The 21795-nt window shown below is 35.4% G+C and overlaps 1 protein-coding gene across 11 annotated transcripts in view; it reads right to left on the minus strand.

Annotated features, from left to right (window-relative positions):
• The window catches only part of TRDN (triadin), a 254186-nt gene that overhangs the window by 20132 nt on the left and 212259 nt on the right, over positions 1 to 21795 (minus strand). For 7 of the 11 annotated variants that reach the window (XM_081140218.1, XM_081140222.1, XM_081140227.1 and 4 more), the window contains 6 exons: positions 15231 to 15269; positions 8770 to 8796; positions 8166 to 8195; positions 4995 to 5024; positions 3266 to 3313; positions 1453 to 1500 (listed from right to left, as the gene is read on the minus strand). In XM_081140218.1, the coding sequence (XP_080996344.1) occupies positions 1453 to 1500; positions 3266 to 3313; positions 4995 to 5024; positions 8166 to 8195; positions 8770 to 8796; positions 15231 to 15269 (222 nt within the window). Of the gene's footprint in view, positions 1 to 187; positions 206 to 1452; positions 1501 to 3265; positions 3314 to 4994; positions 5025 to 8165; positions 8196 to 8769; positions 8797 to 15230; positions 15270 to 21795 lie in introns of all 11 variants that reach the window. The other 4 variants (XM_081140226.1, XM_081140219.1, XM_081140223.1 and 1 more) reach the window with 2 other exon arrangements.

Raw genomic sequence — 21795 nt, forward strand, 5'->3', positions numbered from 1 at the left:
TAATTAACTATTAATTAGTAGCAAAAGAGAAGGGTGTTAAATCAGAGCCATAGCAATAACATTAATGTATCACCTCTATAGGTGTTTTAGTCTTAGGCAACACTAAAAATAACAATTAAAACAGCAAATTCTTAAAGTTAAAATGACCAAGCCACATTTTTCAGTTTTTATTCTTTTCATCTCTTACTTGCTGGTTTAGGCTTGACTGTGGAGAATGAAGAAAAATAAATGCCATATTGATAAGTGTAAACCATGGAAAAAAGAACTCTTTAACATTTATAGTTAACTTTCTTAGTTTTTAGATTTCCGTATCTTAAACTTAATTCATTCTCTCTGAGCTCTATTATTTTACTGTCAACAAACAGATTAATCACACTGCTAATGAAAAGCTAAGACACAAAATGTATGTAAACTCGAAAACAATCGGTGCATTTGAAACACAAATACTTTGGGCTACTTTCTTTATAATCCCCAAATACCCATATAACTAAATGAGATATTCAGGAGGCCATATTAACACGTTAGGGTGAAAATTAAGGGCATATTAACTGAAATTATGAGTTTAGGCAATGGTTTGAATAGAGTACAATTGTCATAAGAGGTATGTGAAGTGGCCCCATGGGAGTTTTTTTCTCATGTAATAATAGCCTATAATTTCTCTAAATACTTCTTTCCTGAGTTCTATTATATTTTTCTCTGAGAAACTGTATTTAAATACTTATTATCTTGATTATCTCAGTTGAAAGAAATTACTTCACAGATTTATTCCTTTGGAATTATTTTTAATAAGAGATGGAACTCTATTAACGACCAAGGTGGATAGGATTTCTGTCATGGAATCAAATAAAGGAGATGCAGTGTTTCCAGAAGTCCATAGGAATGACGACTCAGTTTTGTCCATTCTTATCACTTCTTTATTTTTCTCACATAAAATAATAAAGAATAGACTGTTTTTCTTTAATATTACATATTCTGCCGATCTTTTATGCTATAGGGCAGATTTTAAAAGTTATTCAACCACATAACTCTCTGTGGAGTTCTCATGAAAGGACATTTTTCTTCTTTTTTTTTCGTCTTTGGCTCATGAGAGGAAATGATTCCATATAACACATAAATACAGACAATTTCAGTTTTTCATGTCTTTAAAATCTGAGAAAACATGGTTTGAAGATAAGATCAAACACCTACTAGTACATGATAATCAATGCATTACATGGATTCTTTTCATGAATTATATGTAAACTTAAGTCAGTCACACTTATAAAAAATAAAATTATGTTATTTCAGTTTTCCAGGGTCAATTTTTACTGAGTATATCTCTAGTTATTTACAAGAATTTAGAATTTTAGTTTTTACAGCACTAAACGTGTGCAAACTTCAGTGAAGCTGTGTGCGTACACCCACATAACAAAGAACCGATATACAGAAGAAAAATATGAAATATCTATTTACCTGTTTTTTCTATTGCGGTAGCTTTTATCTGCTTGGCACCTTTTTCTTCTGTGACAGGAAAAAGTGTTATCACAGGTAGAAATTTCAAATGTGTCAGTACAAAACAATGACATATTTCAACCTTGATATTTTGTATTCTCTTTGAAATAACACCAATACTGAGAAAAAAGTAGCTGTTTCCTTAACAAAATAGCAAGTGATGTCCTTTATTTAAATTGGACGGAAGCACAAAGAAAACTTGTCCACCTGCGATGTCCTTTGCAGCTAGCTGTCTTGCCATAAGAGTTTTCCTAATTCAAATCATCTCCACCTGCCAACACGCTCCTTATCTCCTGCCTTTACTGTATTTCACTGTATTTGCCTACACAGAAGCCTTGTTTTATAAAACATGGACCCCTTTTTCATGATCGAGTTAGAACAGGAAGAAGCGGCCTTTTATCTTTGTTGTGCAAGGTGTCTCCCCGGGAACCCAGGATTGGCCTGGGAACTCAGGTTCTTTCATGGTGTAAAGCTGGGGCAGGGCAGAAGTGATACATTTATGGGATGTTTTCTTTTCTCTACGTTTTTGTCAGCATAGTCAAAGAAGAGAGATTATTACAATGATCCTATGTAAAATTAAACTTTTCAAGTATTCAGCAAGGGAGTCAATCAGCTGGTCAAATATCCAAATGGGAAAGCTCTTTGGGAAACAGAATTTAAAGAGTATGACTGTTATTACTGAAATAAAAGAGGGATGTGGTGAGAGGATAATGCATTTGCCATACACTTGAAGACTAAAATCTCCCATTCTCTCTGAAATAACACCTCAACATGACTTACATAAGAGACAGTGAAGAAAATAACAGGTTTTTATCATTCTTTAAAAGTTGTTTCTAAGGGTTTGCTTATGTCGATACAGACAGCTATTGTCTCCTTCACACTCCAGCTCTGCCTTCTTTATTCCTACGGTTTCTGTTGTTGATGTCTCATATTTTTAAAAACATCAGCAAATAAAATCGTTCTGACTCAAACCTATTGTAAATAGATTCTTTAAAGTAAAATTTTTAAAATGAAAGAGAAAGGTTTCCCAAGAGATGTTTTGAGAAAGCATGTTTCTAACTTTTGAAAGGTCCTGGACAATCCATATTCACAACATTGGGCGAGTGACTCAGCGTGGGGTGGCGTACATAAGTCTACAGAACAACTGAGGCTTGGGGCTGCCTCCAAATTAAATTATTACTTAATTAGCTTAAGTTAAAATGTAAAGCTTCTCTTCTTAAATAAAAACTAATGAATAAACACGTCTTGGTAACATCTGTATTTATCTTTAGGAGCAGGACACATTGGTTTACCTCTACTTTGTCCAAGTAATAAAGACCAGAAATAAAAAGGAAGGATTGGAGACAAACACGGAGTAAGAAAGAAGAACAGAAAGTGGGGAGAAATGTTGATTTCTTTTTCTTGCCTTGGAGTCTAAGATGGTCATGTTTGAATAAGCCAATCTGAATTACAGACATTTTCTCAGGATGTCTTGCCCCAAACAGAAGAAAACAAAATAACATATAAAGCCCACTCACCCGAGCCCTGGAGGTGATGTTTTGTGCTTAGCTATGTGTCTGATGGGAAGGAAGACTGGCTGTGTAATACCTGGCATGGGGCAAGTCCTCAGTACAAAACACATTGTGAAGGTGACTAAAATGGGGTGTTCTAGAATCTGGATGACTTAAGACATGAATCCTGTCTAATAACTTTATAATGGACTTAAAGCTCTTCATTCTGCTAAAACTAGAGCATTTAAGGCAATTCGATACTACAAATACCACCTGCAAAATACCTGGTTTACCATGAGAAACAGTCTTTTCTGGTTTCACTGTGTCTTGTTCTAGAAACAGTAAAAAGAAAACCTTTTCAGGTGTTTGGTTTTATAAACTAGCATGCTCTGAATTTTCTCTGTGACTTAGGCCAACAATTTATTAAAGAGAAGATTTCAACAACTCTGCCCATGGAGAAAACCTATTCCTAAATTCTCATGTCATCCTAGTTTACATGAAAACCTTAAAGGTTTTGGTTTCATAACAACCATGTACCAAGAATTACTACATTTATGCACCCATAATATCCAAAGACCAGGCTTAATAAAGCATCAGTACAAAATGAGAACTTAGGTTGGAATAAAGTATAATGGTCACACAAAGTAATGTGAAAATATGTATTATTAAACATATTTTAAAAATGTCTTGTAAAAGATTCTATAGGAGCATTATAGATAAAATTCATATGTACACTGTATTTTTTGGGCTTTTTCAGATAAAGCTAAAAAAACTTTTGTTTATAAAAATAAATAATAATATTCAATTAAATCACTGCAAAACTACATTATGTAACAATAATAATTAAAAGTTTTAAATGGTATTAGGACTAACTAGAAATTTTAAATGGTATTAGGTTTCTGTTTTACAAAAGGGAGGGAGTGGGGGATATGCAAAGTATTTGTATCTGGTTATACATATTCATCTGCAGCAAATAAATATAATCAGAAAAATAAATCAGAAAACAATAACTAGGCATCTATGAGCCTTGTTATGTTCTATATATATTGTTTATAAGAGCAACTAGATTCAAGCTTATAGTCAGTTGCTAAGTAAGATCTGGTGAAAATTAACGGCAATATAGTATTGTATACACAGATTCTTGAATTTGTGATATCGAAGAATCCTGCTGTGTAATTTTTTTATAATGAAGAAATCACTTCCATAGAGCCTGAGGGTTTTTGTAATTTGCCTCAGGTAAATAGCTAGTTGGTACCAGAGCTAGGACATAAACATTAAATAGCAATGTAAACTTGGAAAGGTCATCCTGATTTTAGGTCATTGTTAACTCTTAATAAAATGATTGCTAGTCTGAGACAATCTCTTACTGGGAGCACCCAGGATTTTGAATAAATCAGACATGGCCAGAATCCTAACTCCAACATTTATTAACTTGAAAATCTTGGAAAAATAATAATTTCTGAACTTGGCCTATTGAATTATTTCTACAGATATTAAATATGAATAACAATTGTCATGTTTCATGTCTCTCATAGTTATATGATGAATATAAAAATTTTATGCTAGTCCTTAACTCATAGCAGGTGTTTAATAATTATTGTAATATTATATTATTGTATATATGTAATTATATATAATAATTGTTGTCCTTGTTCCCTTCAAATCTCAGTAGTCTATGATTTTGTGATTTTATTACCCTGGTGTGTTATCAGAAAGAATCCCACAAATTAAACATGACCATACTTGGTTTTGAAGAACCCCAAGGGATGCTTCTAAAAACTGGAGTTTCTGCTGAAACCCATTTAAAGCCATATTTTTTTATATTTTTGCCTATGGGATATCCCCATTCTCAACTAATTCAGTAGCATAAAACCATATTGATCAATGGAGTAGGAAATATAATGAGGATCTGGGAGACTCTGTAAATCTCCACTGGTGGGTGGTAAGCCTCTTTTAGATCTAAAATGAAGACAATAGCAGCTCTGTCAATTAAAGAATAAAAAAAATTGATACCTGATTTTGTTTCCTTTTTTACTTGTGGCTCTGAAGGGAAAACAAAATGCAGAAATTTAAAAATCTGAAAAAAATAACTAGAACACAAATCCATTTTTGGAAATTATTCTGTTTACCATAATTGAAAAAAGAAGAATTGCACTAAAAATTATTCCAGTTTCATGCTAGTTTCTCAATGCTGGACTATTAAACACAATAGTTGGAATCATGCCATGTAATAAGTTGTTGTTACTGCTAATTGATTTTAACCTGAAATTTGTTTTCTCAAGATGATTGTTGTGGAGAATAGTTACTATGTCAGCATAAGATAAATGATTTGATAACAAAAATTGGAAGAGTCTTTTTGACATAGATATAATTGGACAATTATGCGATTCAGAAGTTTACACAAATAGTGTTATGGCTTGAATTGTGTCCCATCAAAAGATCTGTTGGAGCCCTAACCTCAGTATCCCAGAACGTGACCTTATCTGGAAATAGGATTGCTGCAGATATGATTAGGTAAGAAGAAGTCATACTGGAGTAGTGTGGGTCCTTAATCTAATGTGACTGATGTCCTTAAAAAAATAGAAAAAGAGGAACAGGCATAGAAACACACAGGAAGAAGATGTCTAGGTGCTGATGGAGGCAGAGATTGGAGTGATGCTCCTACAAGCCAAGAACACTGAGGATTTCTGGCAAGAACACCAGAAGCTAGAAGAGGTAAGAAAAGATTCTCCTCTCTAGGTTTCAAAATAAGTACAGCTCTGCTGACCTCTTCATTTTGGACTTCTAGCCTCTAAACCTATGAGAGGATACATTTTCATTGTTTTAACCTACCCAGTTTGCGGTACTTTATTCCAGTCATCCAAGAAAACATATTTTTGGTACCAGGGAGTGGGGTGCTGCTGTAACAAATACCTATAAAAATGGGAGAATGGGAGTGGCTTTGGGGTTGGGTAGTGGGTTGAGGCTCAAAAATTTTTGAGGCACTTTATATAAAAAGCCCAGATTGCCTTGAAAAGACTATTGGCAGAAATATTGACTTATAAGACTATTCTGCTGAGGATTCAGAAAGAGCTGAGGGGAGCTATAGAGCAAGCTTCTGTCTCCTTTGAGAATACATATGTCAGCATGAACAGAATATTCTTAGAAATAAGAATGTTAAGTGTACTTCTACTGAGATCTCAGAAGAAACGAGGAACATGTTATTGGATACTGGAGGGAGGGTGATGTTTGTTATAAAGTAGCAGAGAACTTGGCTGAGTTGTGTTCTTCTGTTGGCTGGAAGGTAGAATTTGTAAGTGAAGAACATGGATATTTAGCTGAGAAAGTTTCCAAGCAAAGTGTGAAAGAGTCAGCCTGATTTCTCCTTGCTGCTTAGAATAAAATGTGAAAGGGAGGATCAGTTGAGGAATGAACTGTTAAGCAAAAGGAACCAGCACTTGGTCATTTGGAACACTTTCAACCCATCTGAATAGTGTGCATGGGAGACAGGGCCAGTGGTGTGGCTGGACAAACTTTTGCTGAAGTGGGTAAAGAATAAATGTGGGACTCATGGATCCAATCCACTTTCTCAGCAGAAGGCAGCTATAGAGATGTGGTGATCCAGGAAAGATTGTGGAGGACCTTCCTGTTCAATGGCTCGAACCCCCTTTAACTGAAAGCAAGACTGGTCATGTTTTTGAGAATATTCTACAAGCAGAGGCAATGCAGCCTGGATAGAGAGGGACAGAGGTGGGATGAAATAAAAAAGTAACAACAGATTCAAACCTGGGCTGATGGGACCTCCTCAGGTAGAGAGGGCAGGCCAGCCACCTAGATGGTTCAAGAGGGCAGAACCACACCCTACCAGGCCCAGAGGACTCAGCAGTGAGCCAAAGAATATTTTCTCAGGCTTTGAAATCTAGTGGAATTTTTTCTGCTATGTTTTGAATTTATGTGGAACCCGTGACTTCTTTTTATCTTCCAATTTCTCCCTTTAGGAATGGAAATGTCTATCCTATTTCTGTCCCACTGTTTTATTTTGGAAGCAGTCATTTGTTTTCTGGTTTTATAGGTTCACATATGGAGAGGAATTTTCTGCAGAAAGAATCATACCCTGAGTTTCATGCATAACTGATTTACATAATGAGATTTGGGGCTTTGAATTGATGAAATTTTGGATTTAGAGTTGATGCTAAAATGGATGAGACTTAGGGATTATGGAATGAGGTGAATGTATTTTGCACCATGTGAAGGACATGCATTTTGGGGGTGGGGGTAGAGTAGACCTCTATGCATTGAATTGTGTCATCCAAAAAAAGAAATATACTGGAGTCCTAACACTCAGTACCTCAGAATGTGACCTTATTCGGAAATAGAGTCATTGTAGATATAATTAATTAAGAATTTGTCATATGGGAGTAGGGTGGATCCTTAATTTAATATGATTGGTGTCATAAGAAGAGGAGAAAAGGTACAAAGATAGAGACAAAGAGAGACAATGTCCATCTGATGACAGAAGCTGAGATTAGAGTGATGCTTCTACAAGCCAAGGGACACCAAGGATTGCTGGCAAACACCAGAAGCGAGAAGATGCAAGGACTGATTCTTCCCCACAGGTTTCAAGAAAAACATGGCCCTGCTGACACCTTGATTTCAGACTTCTAGCTTCTGGAACTATAAGAAAATAAATTTCTGTTGTGTTAAGCCACCTAGTTTGTGGTATTTTATTACAGCAGCCCTACAAGCCAAATAGTTATGGAACATGAACCAAAACTTTAACTGTTATGAGAATCTGAATTCCCTTTGTTCTTTTAAAAAAGTTGCTGCTACCTGCTATAGCCTGAAGAAATGTTTATCTCACTCAGGAGCCCCCGAAAAGGGAAGAGTGAGAGCAGCTGTGTTTCTGATAAAATATTTATGTCCTATATCAGTAAATAAAATCAGCAAAAATAGTGGTTGTGAAAGACTGAACCCAATTAGTCAATTGTTTTTTCTGAAACATATACATTTCTCAGGAGTTTTTCTTCCCACCCCCCAGGAACAAGTAGTACAAAATATGTACTATGTTTGTTTTATTTTAAAAAGTTAGTCAAGGATAAAATTTGGGTATAACATTTTACACTGGGACACATTTGCAAAGACATTTTATGCTATTCATCATAAATATGGAATGCAAGTATGAATCCATACATAAAATATGCATACCTGGCTTCTCTTCTTTTTTTACTTGTGACTCTGAAAATATAGATACACAGTAATAAGGATGATTATATAAAGATATTTATTTCCTGCACTCATGCATACAGGGGTGGGCAAAACTGGGTTTACAGTTGTTTGTATGGAAAAAAATACAAAAATTAACAATAATGCAAGAATAAACTTTTGTGTACTCACAACTGTAAACCTACTTTTGCCCACCCTATTTCATTTACATATTATTGAGTTTTTTAATATGTCATGTTAATTTTGTTTTTAAAATAGCAGGAAATTAATACAAACAGACAAAATAAAGGTTCTTCATTATTAATCACAAGTGTTATTTTGAGAAAAAATAAAATGTGAACTAAAACTTTTAATGAGAAGTTAATTAAAGGTACTGATTTGTATCTCCACTGAACAAAGGATGAAGGAAAATGTTAGCATAACATATTCTCAGAGGAACACTTAAGATAATAGGCTAAAATAATTTCTTCACAAAATAATTGCCTTGGATTTAAGCAAAATACTCAAAAATGGAATCAGAAAAGGATTAAAAGCATGCATTTAAGATTTGTTATTTATTTATTATTTAGGCATGCACATAACATACGTGGAGGCTTAAGCTTCACTTCTTTGCCTAGAAAAAGTTTTAAAAAATTATTAAAGGCTGAGTCATTCAATTCTTATTGAATTGTCACTGAATGATGGAACATTATACATTTGAAAATTAAAATCAAACAAAATTGACACCAGCTATTCTTCTTTATTGAAATTTTATAAGCTATGTAATTTCATGTCCATATCAAGCTACTAATTAAAACATCATTTTAAATAATAAAACACTTAGTTTATTTTTACTGCACCATTAAAAAATAATTTTCTCACAAACTCTTGTGTAATGTTAACTTTTTAATTGTATATTAAGATAAGATATTTTTTGAGACATTACTTTTAACCCTTCATTATTCAAGATGAAAAATCCAAGACACTTTTTAAAATTTTCCATTACCATTATCAATATATTATCTGTCCCAGTATAATACATTAAAAAAATAATTGCTGCGAATTTGGAATTCCCATGACTAGAAATGTTTTTGCTTTTATGGCATGAGGAACCCTAGTGCAGGGGCTGGTAAATTTTCTATGAATGGTCAGACAGTATATAGTTTTGGATTTGGGGCTATATGATCTCTGTTGCAACTATTCACCTCTGCTGTTGCTACATGGAAGCGGTCCTAAGCAATAAGAAATAGTTTATTTACAGAAACTAGCGGCCAGTGCATAGGCCATTGTTTGCCAACCTTTGCCTTACCCATAGTCAGTTTTCATTTTCTTTTTTATCTCAACAAAGGTGTGACAGTAAAACACACACACACAACAACAACAACAACAAAAACCCTCCTTTGATTCTGGGTTCTTTCTTACTTGCCATCCAATACCACCCATCACTGCTCAACTCAGCTTCTTAAGAATGTCATCATTACCTGCTTTTTGTTCACCTCTCGACTTTCATTCGTCATCAATTCACTATAATCTAGCTTGTATCCCCACCATCCTATTCACAGGCCTCTTTGATCACCAGTTCTCCCCTACTTGCCAAGACCAGATGGGAGGGATTAAGATGCACAGACTGCCGGTAAGAAAAACAGTCATGGGAATGTAAGGCACAGCATAGGGAATATAGTCAATAATATTGTAATAACTATGTATGGTGCCAGGTGGGTGCTACACTTATTAGGGTGATCATTCTGTAAGGTTATATATATATATATTAGAAATCTTAGATAATATTAGATAATATTAGAATATTAGAATATTAGAATATATTAGATAATATTCTTCCTCGATTTCTTTTCTTTCTTATATATATAAGGTATATATATATATCTCTCATCCAGGTATAAAATTATATATTTATGTTAAAAATTAATTTAAATCTAAGTAGTAAATCATTTATTAGGGAGACACAGTTTAGATAAAAAAAGCCCTACCCAGTCTTTCTTCACCTGGCTATCTTGACCAGTCTCTAAGACTACCCCCGTATCTTCTCCCTTGGGAAATTCTCCCTGAACCTAAAGGCTGTAGAAATACGACTTTCCTCTGTGTTCACAAAGCACATTCTGCACAACTTTTCTTATTTGCTTGATTTTAATTACTCATTCCCTTTTTGTTGATATTAGCTCTTTATTTGATGATCTCTGCCTTGATACAATATCTTTCTTGAGAGTTTAAGTTTGTTACCCTCATAAGAATAATTTTGTTGACCTTCTGTAGCTATGGTGGCTTTTGGGTGATTTTCTGTCTCAGAAATTACAGAGTTCTACACAGCCCACGGCAGATATAACATAGGAGCTCAGACACAAAGTTAGCAGGAGCCCATTCAGCAAATGTGGATACCACATCATATGCTAGAGGAAAAGGTGTGCAAAGAGACCAAGGCAGGAAAACACATGGTATGTGCTTATAGCTAAAGAAGAGTAATTGAGAAAGTAAGTTGCCAAGATCGGAGGCAAGGTAAGTAGGTAAGAAGTTTTTGTTGTGGACCTAGAGTAAAAGGAACATATTAGAAAAGCACTGAATAGACCAAAAAAATGCATGGAATTGGTGATCTTATTAAAATGTTTATGGGGGAGGAGTGATGGTGGCAGATTAGACACATGGGAGCCACATGAATATGTCAGGGGCAGTGAACCTAGCACTGTTCCCTGTAGATACACATTCAGAAAAGATAACTAGTATGGACTTGTGGTGGATCTTTGAAGAGATGAAAACAAAGTGGCTGATTAGGTCATGAGTTTGTCTATTTATTCAGGCAAGAGATCATGAGAACTAGAACTGGGGTCTTACCAGGAGAGAAAATGAAGGTAGAGAGCAAATTTGAGAGACAAATACCTGGCACCCACTTGGCTGCTGGGTGGTGAAAGAGGAGAAGTTGTAAATGACTCAGAAGTTGAAGTCAATGAAACTGAACGGTGAGTCATGAATTCTATTTCTTGAGGTAATGAGCAAATAAAAAAGACAATGGAAGAGATGTTGAGTCCAATTTTAAACAAGGTGAGGTGCTGGCAGAATAACCTTGAGAAAATGTTTACTAGGCAGTTAGAAAGGCAGGTATAAAACTCTGAAGAGTTTGTTTAGAAATATTACTTTTTAAAAAATAAAAAACCAAATTATTGCTTACTACTTACTGTGTCTCTTATAGTACTACTTATATTTAATGTCCTTTGCTTCCTAAAAAGAGCACTTAGCTATTCTCCCATTACCTAATGAAATTCATGTCCTATTTGTCATCATTGTCTTTGGGGGGTTGTAAATAAAACAAAGAAATGTAGTGGCTAATAATATGCTATGTCAAAAATAAATAATTATTGTCATGTTGTCCCAGTATTTAAAAATATAGTCTTTTTTTTGGTCATTTTATTTTTAACTGTGGATTTAAATAATTTGCCTTTTGCCCAAAAAAGGGGGGGGATTTTATTTTTTATTTTTGAGAAAGAAGAGATGACGAATATAGTCAAATACTGCCTAAGGGTCAGCATAATATGAACAAAAAAAGCATCCCTGGAATCTGGCAAAAAATGTGTTAGTGGTCAACTTTTGGGAAAGGAATTTAGGAGAAAAGATCACTCGGCAAGAGCCTCCGATTAGACACTCAGCTTTGATGTAATCTGTCCTCTCATTATGCCTTCAAAGCTCAGGGGAAGTTTTCTCTTCATCATAATTAGGCTAATTCCCTCCATCTATGATGTGCATCCCCAGGCGCTCGTGCTTGGGGCAGTTCTCTCCTAACCCCCTACTGAGTATCTCCCTCTGGGTTTCCTGTTCCTCCTCTCCCGGGACAACCCCCCCGTCACAGACATGGAGACAGCAACCACCTCGCGCTGCTTCTCGCTGCTGGCATAGAATATGTCGTCTCCCTTTAGCAACAAACCCTTGAAAAAAATAGTTTTTTGCTCTGCCTCCACTTATGAACACATTCTCTGTTAATTTCTGTAAACTGGTTTCTAATTCCACCACTCTACTAAAAATGCTCCCCAAAAGGTCACAGAAGGACAGTTTTTTTGATCAAATATGGCTTTTTCTTGGTCACCATGTCCCTTGACCTTTCTGAGACATTGTTATAACACTGACTTTTCTACGTTTTCTTGAAAGTGTTCCCCTTTGGGATGCTGTAACTGTATTTTCTAATTTTCCAGGTGACGTACTTTCCTTGTCTTCACCAGTTCTTTATATTTTCCAAGAAGCTGCCCTTCATTTCCTTCTCTTCTCCCGCCATGTTTCCTTTTCTTAAAAAAACTTCTTTTCTCCTTGGCTTCGACTCAAAACCTCTAAACTCATGGATACAAAACCTAGTCTGAGGATTCAAAGCGAGTATTCTCAGTTTCCAAGGGTCTCTAGAGTGTCTCCCTGTGGATGTCCCGTTAGCATCCACGCCACCTGTGTTCCCTTTGCACCTTCTGCATCGATCGCCTTCCCCATTCCCTCGCGCTGACACCTGGGAGTTGTGTACATTCATGTCATCAGTGTCTATTCTTTTCCCGTGAAAGTGTGACAATTACTAGAGCAGTAATAGCGCTGTACAGAGAGTATGATTGTGCTTTTAAAGCATGTATGTTTATATAACTTAAAGAATATATAACCAGATGATATTAGCATTTTCAATGGGTTGTTAGGTTCTCTGATTTTTAAAAACTCAGTTCCTAATTATTCCACACTGAATATTTGTTATGACTCGAAATGCTCTTGAAAGTAAACAGAATTCACTTCCTCATTGTTTCCTCTATGTGCCAACTTATCCAACTTTTATTTTATAATACTGAGGTTACTATAAATGGCTTTTGGTTTAAATCCCTGATTCAGTACTATTTCTGCAGGATCTCGCCCCGCATGCCATCGTAAGACATACGTGATTCCACTGTCTTCTCATTCACACCCTAAGAATCCAAGCTTTTCACTCTGGCCTTCTAAGCCCCCTTCCCTGGATTTTCGGAACCGCCCTGCTGCGGCCACGTGCCCCCGCTGAAGCCTTGCCATCTTCTGTTTCTCATGCAGCCCCTGGAATCACCTTTGGCCCCTGGTTCTCTCCTCACTCTCTCCTGCTAACACAACACTCATCCCTGTCTCTGGGTTAATTCCTAAATAGAGCTACCACTTACTGAATTGAACCAAATGGCAAGGGCCAACTCTATTTCTTACAACAACCCTCCTAGGTGGGTATGATGGTCTTCATTCAGTAAATAAGGGAACTGAAACTCAGAACAGTTAAGTGATTTAAGAAAAGTCACATTCCTAGCATGTGGCAAAGAGTCAAATTCATGTCTTTCTTGATAAAACTAGTGTTGTTTCCATCAGCTTTTAAAATCATCTGCCTGACTCAGCAGCTCTTACATGTTCCTACAACCCCAGCTAAATCCATCATCTCCTCGAAGTTGTCACTGATTGCCACAGGCTGCAGGAATGGCTCCTCTCTCTAGACTCCTGAGAGAATAAATTGTCTGGAGACATCCCTTAGTAGTTCATGTCTAGGTCCTTGATTGTACTTCTTGAGATAGAAACAATCTCTTATAACTTGTTTGTAAATTTTGTAACACTGGGCACAATTCTGGATGTTTGGCAGTGATATATGTTTTTAATAAATTATTTATTGATTATATTTTGTAATAAAATATTCCATTAATGCTGACTTTTCTTTTCTCTTAGGAAGTTAAAAATAATTGTCACGTAAATACATATGTAAACTAAAAATAGGAAATTTATAGCACATATATCACTTTTTCCATTATATACCAACAGTAAAATAAAGCCTAAAACAAAATGAAGAGTGGCATAATACACCTTTTTATCTGATCAGCAAACTTTCACTGGCATCAGTAAGAGTGCCAAAAATAGAGCAATTTTTCTATGTAGTTTTTCCATTTCTGCAGATATATCTAAAGCTCAATTATGACATTTGATATAGAGACTCAATATGTCATTTCATCTCTATTATGCATTTTTTCTTACACTTTAAAATTGCTAATTTTCCCACTTTTCTTCCAGAAAATGCAAGCTTTCAGATTATATAAAGTCACTTAAAATAATTGTTTATTAACTAGAAATAAGAAAGCACAAAAAATTCCCTTTGATATGTTGGCAGTACATTGAAGAAAAGTGATGGTAATATTTCAGGTTATTATTTAACATATACATAGAAGAGTGAAATAAGAATTTCTTAAATATAGGTAAAAATTTGTGAAAATGAGTATATGCAAATATTTTAAGACCAATGTTATGAATGTCTACATGTATGAAGTATCACTTTTACTGTCTAAGGAGATAGAGTTATAACCTTCTTTTACATATATAGATAGATAACTATCTTTCCAAAGATATAAAATATTTGGAATAGGGTTAACCCTAGAAAGATTGTAATTAATTAAATCATTTCCCAATATTTTTAGTCTTCCTTTTTCTGCATTTTCCCATTTTTATATTTCTTCTTCTAACTTTTAACACCTGTCTTAAGAGTACCCAGCTAATCTTTTTACTTCCTCACAAAGCCTATTTTTTAGAAAGTCTTTTAAAAAAGTATTGTAATTTTCAAATTAATGACCAATAAGGCAAGAGATTATCTTTCAAAAAATCTGCATATTTAATTAATGTGAAAGAAAATGGTTGAATCTTTTAGGTTAAACCATATGAAACTACTGTTTTTGTGGTAAAAATAGTTGAATATAGATGATTTCATAAGGTTCAGTCAATCGTAAGGATAAGTATTAGGCATTTGCCATGATCTGGCTGGAGCCTCTGAAATTTATATTGTCCCCTTAGCACTTTCTAAACAGTATTCAATTGTCCAGGAGATAAACAAGGAGCAGCATATGCCAGCAGTTCCAGCACTTTGATGAACTTATCCAAACTCTGCTACAAGAAAACAAACTCTAGTTTAATTTTAGCCTACATGTAAGTTACATTTAAAATATATGGGGAGGGTCCACCAGCAGTTTTTCAATGTTTTGGACATCCCCAAACTTCACTTAACGATAAAATCAGCTTTATCTATAACTTTATAAACTTACAAAGTGTCCTTACCTGCTTTGGATGTCTTTTCATCTCTTTTAGTTTCAGATTCTGGGGTAAAACAAAACACACATTATATATATATATATATATACACACACACACACACATACACATAAACAAACAAGGGGGAAAAAAGCATTTGATAAAAATAGTACTAAGTAGTTTAATAAACATATTTTATAGATTTTTCCCATCTGTTCTCCATCTCAATGACAGTTACATAGTTTTATCAATATACAATGGAACATGTATTATTGGTAAATTATAAAGTAACTGAAGCAAAAGAACTTTGATTTTAAAATCCAGTTTCCCAAAATAGTTTCATACTAATCAAGTAATTTGCCCTCTTGTTTTTAATGAGAGTCTGTTCCTTGATTCATAAGTTATCTAAGTATTTCAAATAAGAAAATTAATAAAAACTACTCAGGAGGAAAGTGTTGTAAGTTTTCCTAATTTAATCAATTTTCTATTTTCAACTGCATACATTCAATTCATGGAGCTCCACCTGGTGGTTAATTTAATCATTTCAAACTGGTATAATTACTGTTGTTTCTATTAATATTTCTATTATTAATTTTGTAAAATAAATTGGCTTAAATTCAGTATAATGATATAAACAAATTAATAAAATGAAGTATTTTTCTTTTATTGCCCTAAGACCATGGTTTTTATCTAGAAATTCTGCATTTAAACTTAATATCAGTATTGATAAGGACATAATTTCATAAGCTATCCAGAAAATACTTATGACATCATCCTACCCAATGTGATAGTAGACTATATTCCCATATTTTCTGGTCATTCCTCTTATTTCACAACTCGTCCAGGCCTTATAGTTCTATTTTGACATGAAGTGTTGTTTTGATTAATTGAAGGGTTCTGGTACATTACAACATTTCTTCTCTTGAAATAGATAAAACTGGTCTCATGGCTGGGATATTTGTTGAGTATACACTATGTGTCAGGGACAGTGCTAGTCAGCTTCACTGTGGTTTTAGCCTAATAGAGTCTCATTTTCTGGAGTTATAATTTAGAAAACCCTAATTTGTTTAACCTTATAATTTTATATATTAGAGAATTACATAGCCATTCACACCCTATTTCTTACAATACTTCAATGTGCATCCTGTAAAAAGTGATATCAGTGTTATTATTGTACTTTACCACACCCTGGCACATCTCTGTCTCTCTCTTTTATTTTTATTTTTGAAAATATATTCACTCACTGGGTAGGACATATGCTATTTTAATGTTTTAGGTGTGCTTTAATGTCATATAAAATTTTGTTAATTTTTAATTTAATTTTTGTTTATGTTCTGTATCCCTTCTTTAGATTTTAAGTTCCATAAGAGCAAGAACTGTGTCTGTTTACTACTCAGATATCAGATTTGGCTAAATATCTGACATTGGTATATGATCAGTAAATATTGTTGAATGAATGAATGAAGAAAATGGTGAACATAAAAACAAATAAGCAAATGCTGCTCCTTGCATATGTGTAGCCCTAGAAGAAATTGATTTATCTTGTACATATAGAGCTGGAGATAAAAGTTCAGTGTCTTAGAATGGGATTCATAGATATTTTGTTCATCAACTAGAGGTAACTATTGGAAAGAGTCTTTCTTCTCACTCTACACAAGGCTTTTCCCCCTGTCAATCACATGGTCATAATCTTGAAGTAGAATCGTCTTAGTCTTAATGTTTGTCAAAAGATCTTTTGGGGAAAAAAAGTTGTGGAAAATATATTTATTAGCTATAAATACAATAAAATAAGAACCAACACTTATCTTGCATATATAATTTTATAAGCACTCTTATGAACATGCACTATCCAATATGCAAGGGGCAGTGGGTCCTCTCAGTATGCTAGAATTACTCACTTTAGGTGTTGCATGAGCAACACTAACAAGATGACCTCACCAGTCATGACTTCCCAGGAAGTGTGAGAAGGAGGCGTTCAGGTCATTTAATCTAGCTTTAAAAGCAAGCTCACTAAGTTTTGTGACTGTGGGCATTACTTAAAACCTCAAGTCTTAATTCTGTCATTGCTAAAATGGAAAAAATAATAACGTAAAATTTATGTGAGAATTATAAGTGATGTATGAAAAGGCCTTAGTTTTTTAAAAATTATGCTCATAAACTTAAATTGCATCATCTCTCAAGGTAATTTCCTTTTTTCTTATAGAATTAAAACTTTACCCTTGAATATGCCAAGCAGGAATTGATATGTGGGAAATTGTCAATAGATTTCTAAGGTAAATGACATTTCTACTGAAGGTTAAGTCTTTGATTTTTTTAAAAATATATTTTTATTGATTTCAGAGAGAGAAAAGGAGAGGGAGAGAGAGAAACATCAATGATGAGAGAGTCATTGATCAGCTGCCTCCTGCACACCCCCTACTGGGGATGGAGCCCGAAACCCAGGCGTGTGTCCTGAACAGGAATCAAATTGAGATCTCCTGGATCATAGGCCGGGCAAGTCTTTTGAGGCATATAAGGATGCTTGTTTCTACTCAGATAAAAATGACAGCCCTCTTACTCCAATTAAGCTGACAACCAAATATATATATATATATATTTAAAGTTTAGTCAAAAGGCTTCATTGAGAAGTTTCAGGAAACTAAGAACAGTGGTTAATGCTGGAGATTGGGAACTGGAGGCCAGAGAGAGGGAATAGGGTCATTTTTATTCTGTTTAAGTTTTTTTCACCATTATTATAATTGTTTAATAATCAAATATCTGGATTAAACATTTGTCACTTGAGCCCTTCCTTCTGGACTCCCCATGCGAGCACTGCAGAAACACAGAACCAAGAACTGCCCACCCAGCCTGGCCGGGCCTGGCTCCGAGGTCGGGCGTCCACCTAGGATCCCGGAGATCAGGGCTCCATCCCCAGTCGGGGCGCGCAGGAGACAGCCGCTCAATGACTCATCATCATTGATGTTTCTGTCTCTCTCTCTCTCTCTCCCTTCCTCTCTCTGAAATCAGTGAAGATATACTAAAAACAAACAAACAAACAAAACTTCCCACCCAGAGTTGCTGAGACAACCTGACATTTCATAAGCAGGACTGACTTTTTCGGGCTGTTGATTTTATCTGAAATATAAATTGCTGACAGGCCTGGGGAGGGGATCTTCATTAATGATTTTCAATGTCATCAACACAACACATCTGTTATCAAGTACAAGAGGCTGACCCCAACTTCAGCATGCTTGTGCTTGAGACAGAGAGGGCGGCGGTGGAAGTCAGCTTTGCTTAGGAGTCTCTGCTTTATATGTAAGGAAAGAAATTTACACAATTTATAAATCCCATTCATTGTGTTTATTCAATTTATAAATCTGTATTCTTTTCAGAATGCCTCTATTTTAAAAACTTTGCAGGTTAGAAGCTGAATATCACTGACTGATTTTTGCTTTCCCACTTTATTCGTATCACATTTCCTTCATTGAACTCATGTTTCTTCTCTTGAACATGTCTTAAGAGGAATTTGTTTTGCAAATAGTTCATGCATTTCTTTGTGGTCCAGATAAATACAATGGTGGGAAAGACAAGATCTGACTACCTTTAAGTTTGATTTGAAACTTCCTCAGTCCATAGACTTCCAAAGGGAGAGTGTCCTAAGTTTGGGTGAGGTCACACAAAAAAACAATACCTGATATCTCCTACTCAACGAAGTTTCATCTTATCTCTATCAAAATAAATATTCTATGGACTATTTGATATTCCTTCCTATTTTATCCAAATTCATGTGATTTTGAAACTTCAAACACTATCTATGTTCCCCTTGTTCCTACTTGAGTTTCTAAATCAGTATCATCTTTGTTTATAAATTGAGGAATCCCTCCATGCATAATAAACGAGCACGGTGATGGTGGTAAGTGCTTAAGCAACCTCATACAAATTAACGAGGTGTAGGGATAGGTTTCTTTTTTTCTTTTCTTTCTTTCTTTCTTTTTTTTTTTTTTTTGGCACTGCAGTTGGAGAAAAACAGACAGACACACCAACCCAACAAAAATCCCTTAGTTCAAAATTTATTTTCTTTATTAGTTAGATGTTTTAATATGAAGCATTTGAAACTCTAAATTTCTATTTTCTCACCTTATGAAATGGGGACAATGATGATTAATTAGTGTATCTGTGGCTAACATTAGATTAAATAATTTCTCAAGTATTTCCCAGACATTCATGTACTAATCTCTAAATAATGGATGCCCATTTATTGGATAAAAAATCTGTTATGCCTTGTCTAAGGCAGCATGGGAGGCCACTTTGCTTTTCCTCTTTCCCAGCTTTTTTCCAAGTACTGTGAGATTTGGGGAGGGAGGGATAGGATATTGTCCTGTTCATCTTTGGAGCCTTAGTACTTAAAATATCCACAGAATATTGTACCAACACTTAAAATTGTTATCGATACAAAACAATTTAAATTGTGGTTTTCAAATGCCAGGAAAATCAAATTTATAAACATCACTTTTAGGTGGTTTAGACCAAATATGAGGGGAAACCCTGTCCCTTTAAGTAACACCTTACATAGGTGGAAAAAGCCCATTAGAACTCACCCACCAGATATTTAAGCCTTCACGTTTTTATATTTATTTGTTGGGACTAGCAATACAACTATCAGATACAACTATCCAGAGTAGCTAAGTGAATGAACTAGTTTGTAGCTTGTTATTTCAAAGCTGCAGCTGGAGTCTGTAGCTGCTGAGCCCAGGGCTTTTCCGTAAGGCAGAGGCACACAAGCGAACCCTCCCCACGCCTGCTTTTCCTGTGTGTCTGTCCCGTTCTGCTCACCTCTGGTTTCCATTAGATCAACAGGGAAGAAGATGCTGTATGAGCTTCTATAGCTATAGTTCTAAAATGCCTCCAGTTTGTAATGCAAGAGCTTAATTTGTGACTCAGTGCTTTATGCCTAAGTCCTGATTCTGAGGCCTTGGCAAGATGCCCTTGGGAGTTTGTTGCTCCCAAAGCAAGTTTGCTGAGTGGACAATAAAAACACAAAATGAGCCAGAGGGCACTCGCTCTTTGCAGCACAGAATAAATGCATACATACATTTTTCTTCCCCCGTTCTGCCATCACTTCCTTTTGGTGACCCTCTGTCTTTTGTATATGCTAAAACAACGTCCCAGGGATCTGACAGCGTCAATCCCCTTACCTACTCTCCTTCATGAATCGCCGTGGGGGCCTCATTACACTTCCCTTCCCTGGAGCATCCAACATAGGAATAGACACTGGGCTAAGTAAGAAATAATTGGAGGAGGCTGAACATATTGTAGGTGGCACAAAGGCGAGTCAGAACAAGGTCCTGTGATGTTATGTGAAGATGGAAGGAGAGCTGGTTGGACATATTTCAGGTAATGAGCCAGTTGACTTTAAAGCATTCAATGGGTTCAGAAAGCTGTGCAAAAAATAAGCAGACATTCTTTGGGTTTTCCTTATCAACGGAGAGTCACTCTTTACCTAGACTCTTACTTGTTTCCCTGCACATTGACATTCATTTTCTTTAACTTGAAGTGAGAATAACTAATTAAATTAATAAAAGGTCATAGGTTTAAGTAAAGATAATCTACATCTGGTTCAAAAATGTAAAAATAATAGGTGACTTTATATGACAAATAATACATTTACATATATTTTTAATATATATGTATATTAATTGATTTCAGAGAGAGGAAGGGAGAGGGAGAGAGAGAGAGAAACATCAATGATGAGAGGGTCATTGACCGGCTGCCTCCTGCACGCCCCCTGCTGGGGATCGAGGCCACAGCCCCGGCATGTGTCCTGACCAGGAATCGAACCATGACCTCCTGCTTCCTAGGTGGATCGATGCTCAACCACTAAGCCACGCCGGCTGCGCTACATTTATATTTTTTAAGTGAACAGAAAAAATAGAAAGGTTTATTATGACATTTAAACAATGTCCCTGCAAAAAGAGAAGCACATTAGAGCATCTGCATAAGGTAGCTTGGTGTGACGAGAGAAGTGAACATGCAGAGTGACGGTGACTCATTCTCTCACCCTACCCTGTCCCTTTTCATGAGGAAAGGAAAGGAAAAGATAGGATACCAAGGGAGGAAGATTGGGGCTTTGTATCTGTCATTGTCCATATATTCCAGATACATGTAGTTGTATATATATTACCATTGTACATCTTTTTGGAGAAAGGAAATAAGAATTCACAGTGCTTGGATACATTAATTTTGTAAAGCTGCTGATTATATAGAAAATTCTGGCAAGCTCAACTACTTTCTTACCAACACATAACCCCTTTTTAGTCTGTCAACTTTGCATTTTGGTGTGATGGAGACACACAAAAAGTTGTAGGCTGTAAGTTGCTGCTTAGAGTCTAAGTGTTGCTGTTACTGGCACATGCTCATTTTGAAAACAAGAAATATTAGACAATTCTGAGTATCACACTATGCCTATAGAATGTACTGGGATTAATTTGAAACTAAATGTATCACATTGAACTTAGCATATTTACTTGTGTTTTAAGGGACATAACTTGCTGTGTGGCATATCAGAGTCCACATTACTATGAGCCTAGTGTAATGGTAAACAGGAGGCGCAATG

Source organism: Miniopterus schreibersii, assembly GCF_964146895.1.
Source record: "Miniopterus schreibersii genome assembly, chromosome: 6".
NCBI classification, from domain to species: Eukaryota; Metazoa; Chordata; class Mammalia; order Chiroptera; family Miniopteridae; genus Miniopterus; species Miniopterus schreibersii.